Below are 9,241 nucleotides of genomic sequence, written 5' to 3'. Positions count from 1 at the left end.
ATTGTTGACCAAAACTTGCAGAGCTGTTCTAACTTATCTCCGGTCCTCTTGCCTTGGATTCCAAGCCTTGTTAACGGCTACTTCCTTCCCGTTCAACTGTCATCTGGAGATCAATGAGTGACCAGTATCTTCTAGGATTTGATAGTTGCATAACACGATGCTCCTTGTCACCTGATAATAGCATATGCCTTTATCTACGATTCGATGGTGCTGTCCAAGATATTTCTTGCATCAGCTATCTACGGATCTTCCTGAACATATCAACACCGAAACACTTTACTAAGATGTCCACCTGATTATAGCACTTCGAAGTCTATGAGCACCTCATTCCATCGGACTTGTTCTCCTCTCATCAAGGTCCTCATCTTCGTAAACATCTTTCCTTCGAAGACCAACAATCTTAATCAAAGTCTTGTTGATGTTATCACAATTTCATCATAAAAAAAAAAAAAAAATAAAAACTGTAATTATCAAATGAATATGAGAATAAGGATAATTTTGTAATCATCATGATACCATAAGGAGTTCTCCCAACAAATTAATCTCTGCATGTTAATTATTATGCCACCCTTTGTAAAGAGATGCTCCATTTACAATTATCAATTGTTATATGCAAATTATTCTCGAAGTGAAAAAGACAAAGGGCTGCTCTTTAAATAGGAAAAAGAGTAGAAGCAGTGAAGCAGATATCTACGACAGGCCAAGCAGCAAGGAGTCTGAGGTCTTTGTGACCAAATCCATTTTGAATTTGATAAATGCTAATAGCAACAGATTTTGCAACAGATAATATTTACTTCATCAATCGTAAGCCTCTTTGGCCCTTAACCCCCACAAACATAATTCGGGCATCCCTTGTGCTTTCACCTCGGAAAGCTGGTAACATTGCTAAAACAATGTAAGATGCAGGAAGCGTTGTTATAGCAACAGATTACTATCAATTGCACAAAGCCATGCGATCATCTTGTCTCTTCAGTTTAATTAGTTGACACAGAAGAGCATTTATATATACACACACACAAGAACAGAGAGAAAAGGATTCTACTAACATTAAAAACCGACCAAAACATGACCGAAAGATGGGAAAAAAAAAAACCCACATCATCAAACACTTTTCACCTGTTCTTATAAACTTTATTGACGTCGTTCATCCCTGCAAGACCTCATCTACTTAAGACACTACCTGCACAATCTAAGGAGAAAGTTTTGCTCAGTATTCGGGATACGTCAGATAAATGAAAAAGAAGAAGCTGTTCTATTAGTTAACTGAAGCATCATCAGATGCAGAGCCTAAACCTCTTCTCAAATGGCTCAACGGAGGACCCGGTTGCTCTGTACGGAGGTTTTCAAGAGATTGGGCCTTTTCAGGTCCTGCCGCACGGGGAACTTTCTAAGAGACAATCCTCATGGAACACTGGTAAATTCTATTTAAGCAATTCTTGATGTAGTAAATATGTACTAGTACTCAGTCTATTGAATGACGTGAATGGTTGTTAGTATGGGTGAAGAACTATTTGGTTTGTTGACAAGGGAAAATTCAAATCCAAGACCATTCTGGTTTGCTTCTCTCTCTCTCTCTCTCTCTTTCTCTCTCTCTCTCTCTCTCTCTGTGAAAACTCCGTTGAATGTGATGAGAATCGTAAATAATGGTAGAACTAGTGTATGTACTAGTATATGTGCTGGGTATGGTTTGGTAATGTTAATTTATGATATTATATGACATTGCCAATACGGTCTTTAGAATCCAAAGTAACGAACATTTTTTCCATGTGGGGAGCTCAATGGTTCATTTAGTTGTCCTATTTGAATAGATGAAAGTTGTAATGAGTGTTACTTCTTTCAAACTCATGGACATCACGGCATCATATCATCTTGTTGTTTTGTCGCAGAGGTAAATTTGCTCTTCCTTGATTCCCCTTTCTGTATTGGAATTTCCATCTGCAGTGTTGTTCAGCCTGATGGAGATCATAGCACAGGTCGGGACTTTCGACTCGCTTTATCTCTTCATATTGTTTTCACGGTTCACTTTTATCTCTTCCTGATACATTTCTTTCAAAAGATTAATTGATGTCCCGTTTGTTCCGATCTCAGCCATGAACAGTTATGCATTTCTAAATAAATGGCTTGCAAGTCTTCCCCAAATTTAAGTACGGAGAGTTTTATCTAGCCGGAGAGAGTTGTGCAGGAACTTGTGTTTTGTCACAATTGTCTTAATGAACCGGCTTATACGGTGCGGTTTATGTGGCTCACAAGTTCAATGTTGACCTTTGTTTGAGGCCATTATGCTTCTCAACTCGCTTGAATAACAGTAAATCAGAACAATGGCATCACCCAACCAATTATCAATATGAAGGGATTCTTGGTGAGATGATTGACATGGAATCTCCGGTCGAAGCAGATTCTCTTCATTTCTGAATTAAACTAAATTTTGATCCAGGAATGTATGAGTACTTTTGGAATCACGGGCAGGATAGACTGGAGATATATACCTATGATGGAATTAATTGGTAAGAGTAGTGCACATTTATACGTGGAAATGAATATTTCTTCTAATCCATGAATCGTTGTCTTCTCTTGAGAAGTGGTGCAGAGTGTTATCTTTCATGGATTATTGTCTTCTCTTGAATAGTAGGACAATGGATGCAGCTGTTCCGTCGTCAACAACCCGACGCAACATTGCAGCACCAAAGTTGAAAGCACAAGATAAATGGTTCCTCGGGACCATAACAATCTAGTAAGCGCTATTCAAATCAAGTTAAAGAAAAGCTTTAAAACTAGGCTCTTTGGTTAATCAGATTACAGATTCGATTGAGGTATATGAAGGATTGATTTTGGTTGCCTTAACTGGGCTCGGGACATGGAGTGCCGATGTCTCTCCCATCTCGAGCAAATGCTCTGTTTAAGAGCTTATTGTCTAATGCACCCCCCTGCCAAGGGCACCTTCTAAACAACAAGAAGCAATGTGAAAACGCTCAGTGATGATTTAACAAGATGTTCACGATCATTATAAGATGACACGGTTGATGTCAATCTTTGTACTTGATGCAGAACTGTTGAAGCGATTGCAAAATACTAGAAGCTTGGGAATTCATAATGGATAGTTGGTTGGAAGTGCTTGATGTTTCTTGTTAGAATTCGAAAGTTCTTGGCTACCATATGCGGAAGGCTAGTGATATGAACATTACCAGTTGAATGAAATTGATGTAAGATCAAGAGTCGATTTTTTCCTCCTACAAATTCACGGAGAATGATACATGTATTATCCTAGAAGTTACTTGACTAACACAGAGAGAGCATTAGAATAAAGCATGATTTTATCTAATAACTTAAACTTTTAGAATAGTTGGTAGTAATTCTAGAACTGAAAAACTGAAAATCCTAAGTTCGAATTTTTCAGGTCAATATTAAACCACGTTAGGGACTGTCAATCAAAAGAGGTTTGTGTTTTTCTATGTTACAGTTGACACTCAAAATGTGCATGACAAAGTCGTTTCCCATGATTTTGGCCCTTAAAATTTTTCTGAAACTCTTTATGTGTTGAATTGGCCCGACTTCAAGCTCTCTCATCAACCAAAATTATTTGAAATTTTTGTGACTTTCGAGGGACTAATTCACTAATATTAATCCCATTTAGTGATTTTCTCTCTCATACGTTCTTCAAAAAGGTCTTCCCATATTTCTAGATTCAATATCTTTTTGTTAAAACCGAATGTCTCTTCGTTTACCTGATTCTATCCATTTTCTTTTCGGTGGTAAAGAAATGGTTTTTAACTTAACCGTCAAATGGAAAATGAGGTCAATTGGCAAAGTGGTGAAGAGCATAAAGACAGGCAAAGGTTCTGGCTTGAAGGGCGGAAGCCGCTCAGACCGGTGTTTGATAGGTGAGGACTTGACTTTTGTCAGTCTTGTACTGGGTTTTGGGAGACTAATTGCTCAACCAGAACTACTTGTAGAACGGTATGGTAGGATAAGAACGTGGACCTGCAGACTTAGACTTGGTGCTTGCGGGTCTTGCGGGTTTTCCACAATGATGTGACTAAGGCTCCGTTTAAAATGGAAAATAATTTTGGGAAAATGTTTTCCGAATTTTCTATCGCTTGTTTTATAGAAAATGAATTCATTGAGAAAAATGTTTTCCATGAAAGGAAAAAGTCTTCTAAAATTAAGGGAAAATGGTTTCACTTTTGAAAAGTGGAAAACATTTTCCTCACTTGAATCTCTTTTATTTCACACTTCTACAAACCTTCACTTCATTCTCCCCTTTCTTCTTCTCCTTTTCATTTTTTATAGGAATGATTTTTAATTTTCTTTTTCTTTTTAATTCAAATTATTTTTAATTTCCTTTTTCTTTTCTATTTCTTTTTTTTTCTTTTTCTTTTTCTTTTCTTTGTTTCCCATCTTCTTCTTTCTTGGGCTAGTCGTCAGGCCGTCGTGGTGTCGCCGAGCAAACCTCAAGCTCATCAATCTCAAGCTCGCGCTTGTCGATATGGCGAGCCTCGAGCTCAATGCTTGCACTCGCCAATCTAGTGAGCAGCAAGTCTCATGCTTGCGGTGAGCTCGAGGCTCGCCGGTGGCCGGTCGCGGGCCATCGTCATGGCGGCGACCGGCCAAAGGAGATGGAAAATAAAGAAAAAATAATATAGATTTTAAACATTAAAAATAATTAAAAATGAATTTTGAAAAAATAAGAAAAATCCATTTTAAAAAATAAAATAAATGAAAAAGGGTATATGAAGGAAAATATTTTCCATTTCATTTTCAGGTTTTATCCGAACACCATAAAATAATTATATTTTCTTGAAAAATGACTTCCTAGAAAATATTTTCCAGAAATGCTACATTTTCCGCGAAATGAACGGAGCGTAAGAGAAGTTGATTTTAGCCGTTGCTTGGAGTTATTCCTCGATTTTCAATTTCACAAACTTTAATTGAAAGAAACGTGTAAACTTTCAATTGTAATTGGAAATCAAGGTGATGATTAGATTCCCTAAACTTATTAGATACGCTGGATGCATGCGTCCATCTTTCACACGGCACATACATCATAAGTGTGCATAATATCCTATGAGATGGGAACACACCCATACATTCAATTATAAATTCTATTTGCAATAGATGCTTGTGAAAGATGTGAAAAGAAAAAAAGTCTTGCAATGAATTTATAAAGCTCAGAGAAACAATTGATAATACTTAATAAGCCGTAATTTAGTGATTTAAACTTTTGAATGAATGTGAGTCAAAATAGGTTGTAAATGAGCTCAAGTTATATACTCTCTCTTGGATCTCTTTTACCAAGGTAATAAAATTTTGTGGTGTTTTCAATGTTCATTTGTTCAACTGAGTTGCTATCTTTTGTAGCGACTGTGATACTCCAATTAAGACTTTTATTTCAAAGTCTGTAAGTGAATAAAATATAACGTGAAATAGACGGTATATTGATAGTTACGCATGTAGACTGAGAAACGACCTTGTATGACTAATGACATGGGCCGGAAGACTTAACATGGTCCGTGTCTGGCGCTGGGACATTTATTCTCAAGTAAAATCTCTCCATGCCTTGCTATATAAGTGATTTGGATTTGATTACAGAACCCTCAAACCCACTCTCTAAAGCATAGATTTATTCTCTTCCTTATTGCTCATGGGGAGTTATTGTCCTCAGGTGCTTGCACTAATAACCCTTTTGCTTCTTTTAGATAATTCGTGTGTATGTTTCTGTAGAAATTCAACATCCATTTGCATAAAGCAAGAAAGAGAGGCTCTGCTTCAACTTAGACAAAGCCTCTTAGACCACTATGGCTTGCTTTCTTCTTGGAAAGGTGAAGATTGCTGCAACTGGCAAGGGATCACTTGTGATAATGGCCATGTCATTAAGCTCCAACTTGTACGTCATACTGTAAGAGACACAAATGGAAGTATTGTTAGTCCCACGGAGCAAAAGTTCTCCATGTCTGGTGAGTTGAACTCCTCTTTACTCAACTTGAGATGCTTAACTTACTTGGACTTAAGTGGGATCTATTTTGAACATGGGAGAATACCCAAATTCCTTGGTTCGATGAAACAATTGAGGCACCTTGATTTGTCAGTGGGTAGCTTTCATGGAACGGTTCCTCAACAATTGGGAAACCTCACCGAGTTGCAAGTCCTTCATCTTCATGATGATGACGGAGATTTGGTCATTGATGATATCCAATGGGTTTCTTATCTTCGATCACTAAATTACCTCGACATTAGTGGCTTAAAAATTGCCAGAGCAAGAGACCTAATGCAGGTAATCAGCACGCTCCCATCTTTATCACATTTGGGCATATCAGCTTGCGGTCTTCACAATTTTCATCTTTCTTCTATTCACTTGGGCAACTCCACTTCTCTGGTTCATCTTCAATCCCTTGATCTTTCAAGAAATAGACTCGGAGGTCCCATCCCAAATGATGTATTTTATAACATGACTTCTCTCGAGTACCTTGATCTTTCTTTGAACTCTGTCAACTCTTCAATCCCCATGTGGTTTGACAAGTTTCCAGGCCTTGTTCATCTCCAATACCTTGATCTTTCATATAATTTCCTCAAAGGTACCATCGCAAATGTTATATCCCGAACATGACTTCTCTCCAGCATCTCGATCTCTCATGGAACTCTCTCGACTCTTCGATTCTGTGTGGTTTGACAAGTTCACAAGGCTTGTTGATGTCAATCTTGAGGGAAACCATTTTCTCAGCATAGAAGGAGGCTTATTCTTATTCTTGAAGAACAAAAAGGACCTCAAATCATTGCAACTGGGTTATAACCTAATTGGAGATGATATTTCAATGTCCCAAGGGATTTCGTCAGGGTTCATAGAGAACAACCTAGAGAGTCTAATCCTACGTAGTAATTCTTTTAGAGGTGCTTTGCCAAACTGGTTGGTGCACTTTACACTCTTGAGAATTTTGTGGCTTGGCTACAACAACTTCTCGGGTCCAATTCCAGAAATCATTGGAGCATTGCCAAAATTGGTAATGGTAGATCTTTCCTACAATCAATTGAACGGGACCATTCCATCATCGTTGGGCCAACTACGGGCTTTACAAGACTTGCGTCTTTACCACAATCATTTGAGCGGCACCATACCCGATAGTCTTGGAGAACTTTCCCGACTTTCGGTTCTTTATCTTTTTAGCAATTCTCTGGGAGGAGCGATTTCGGAAACCCACTTTTCTAATATGTCCAAGCTGAAGTATTTAGATATCAGTAACAATGACAACTTGACTTTTAAGGCAGAACATAGCTGGATACCCCCTTTTCAACTTAAATTCGTTCAGATGGATTCATGTATATTCGGAAGCACATTTCCCCAATGGATGCAGACACAAGTGGAAGTTAGCGATGCATATCTCTCAAATGCCTCAATTTTTGGGGCTTTGCCTAAATGGTTAGGCAACATGACATTCAGCCAATTCAATCTCTCGTTCAATCAGATTACTGGACCGTTGCCCAACATATCTTCTGACTGTGCCATTTTAGATCTCTCCCAAAACTCGATCTCTGGACCTCTTCCAGCCCATATCGGTGAGATGTATCTAGATACTTTGTATCTCAATGATAACCATTTCAATGGCACGATACCATCATCCTTATGTGACATGTCGGAGTTGTCTGATTTGAATCTTGGTGGTAATGAGCTATCCGGGAGTATTCCTAACTGTTGGAAGGGTTCTAAATTATCTCACTTGACTTTGTCGTTCAATAAGCTATCTGGAGTTATCCCGAGCTCAATTGGATCCTTATATCAACTTTCAACCTTGCACTTGAATGGAAACCGTCTCAATGGGAAGCTTCCTCCGGCTTTGGGTAATTGCACAAGCCTGGTAATTTTAGATCTTGGAGAGAATAACTTCTTTGGAAGCATCCCGACATGGTTCAGTGAAAGCTTTTTGCTCTTGATGATCCTAAGGCTACGAGAGAATAGTTTTACTGGCAGCATCCCTCCGCAACTTTGCTCACTCTCAGGATTGCAAATTCTGGATATGGCAGTGAACAATTTTAATGGGACCATCCCACGTTGTCTTGGCTATATCAGTGGCATGAGAAACTTCAATCAAGACAATCTATCTCATCTAGATTGGCATCGAGAGCATGTGGTTGAGATCATGAAGGGAAGATATAATGAATACACCAAAACTACTCTGCAACTTGTGGTCAATTTGGATCTCTCGAGCAACAACTTGATCGGGCCGATCCCCGAAGAACTTACTTTCCTCGTGGGATTGCATGGTTTGAACTTGTCGCACAACCTTCTCTTTGGAGACATTCCCATTGGCATTGGAGACATTAAGTCACTCGAGTCTCTTGATCTTTCCAACAATCACCTCTCAGGAACAATTCCAGAGAGTATTTCAGCGCTAACATCTCTAAGCCACCTCAACCTTTCGCACAACAACTTCATGGGGCAGATTCCAAAAGGCAATCAAATCCAAACCCTTGACGATCCTTCCATCTATGCTGACAATCCTCTACTCTGTGGGGATCTTCTAATAAGAAAATGCCCTAGTCCTGAGCCGCCTCAAGCACCGAATATCTCTCACCCTGAAGATACACGTGAAGAGGCTAAGTCTAAGCTGTTGTTCTATTTGGTTGTAATGCTTGGGTTTGCAATTGGGTTTTGGGGCTTTTTCGGAGTTTTGCATTTCAAGAAGGACCGGAGACATGCATATTTCAGCTTTGTGGATCAAGCAATAGACAAGGCATATGTGGTTATAATGGTGAAGGTAGCTAAATTGAAGAGACTGAGACAGCCCAGCAGCACTTAAGTAATGAGCAATGCCCCGCCCTATCCCTTGCCTTTGGTTATTCATTTTGGGTGCATGGAACTTCCTGTGCCTGTGTGACCTCTTCCCTTTTATATCGTCGCCACTTGAGTACTCCTTTTCATGGTCTAACTCATGTAGGCTAGACTAGGTAATCAAATCAATTCTCCTCCAACCCAGAATGGCGAATGACTACATGTAGGTACACTTTTCATCAATGTGAGTTTCCAAGAATAAATGCTGTTACAATTTAATAACATAGTGATACTCACGGCATTGGAATGTCGCCCGATTTTGCACCGCATTTCATCTTTTTCTCTTGCGAGCTTCATCATTTCCGGATCTCTTTAATTAGAAAGGTGTTTAGATTCTTCTCTATGCATCTCGTAGACGTACTACAATGGGTAAGGCTAGAAATGAGAACATTTCCAGCTAAATGATATGTGATGAAAGGTCAA

General features: G+C 38.9%; 1 protein-coding gene across 1 annotated transcript; it reads left to right on the top strand.

Moving 5' to 3' along the window:
* Window positions 1-3,787: 3,787 nt before the first annotated feature.
* Window positions 3,788-8,786, top strand: LOC104416405 (receptor-like protein EIX2). Its single transcript, XM_039299623.1, has 4 exons — window positions 3,788-3,954; window positions 5,719-5,951; window positions 6,084-6,268; window positions 6,570-8,786. Exons 1-4 carry the CDS (start codon window positions 3,788-3,790, stop codon window positions 8,784-8,786), a joined length of 2,802 nt encoding a protein of 933 aa, XP_039155557.1.
* The last annotated feature ends 455 nt before the right edge of the window (window positions 8,787-9,241 follow it).

This window comes from Eucalyptus grandis, chromosome 8 (genome assembly GCF_016545825.1).
Source record: "Eucalyptus grandis isolate ANBG69807.140 chromosome 8, ASM1654582v1, whole genome shotgun sequence".
NCBI classification, from domain to species: Eukaryota; Viridiplantae; Streptophyta; class Magnoliopsida; order Myrtales; family Myrtaceae; genus Eucalyptus; species Eucalyptus grandis.
Note: the sequence above shows the minus strand (reverse complement) of the source record. Positions and strands in the feature narration are given on the sequence as shown.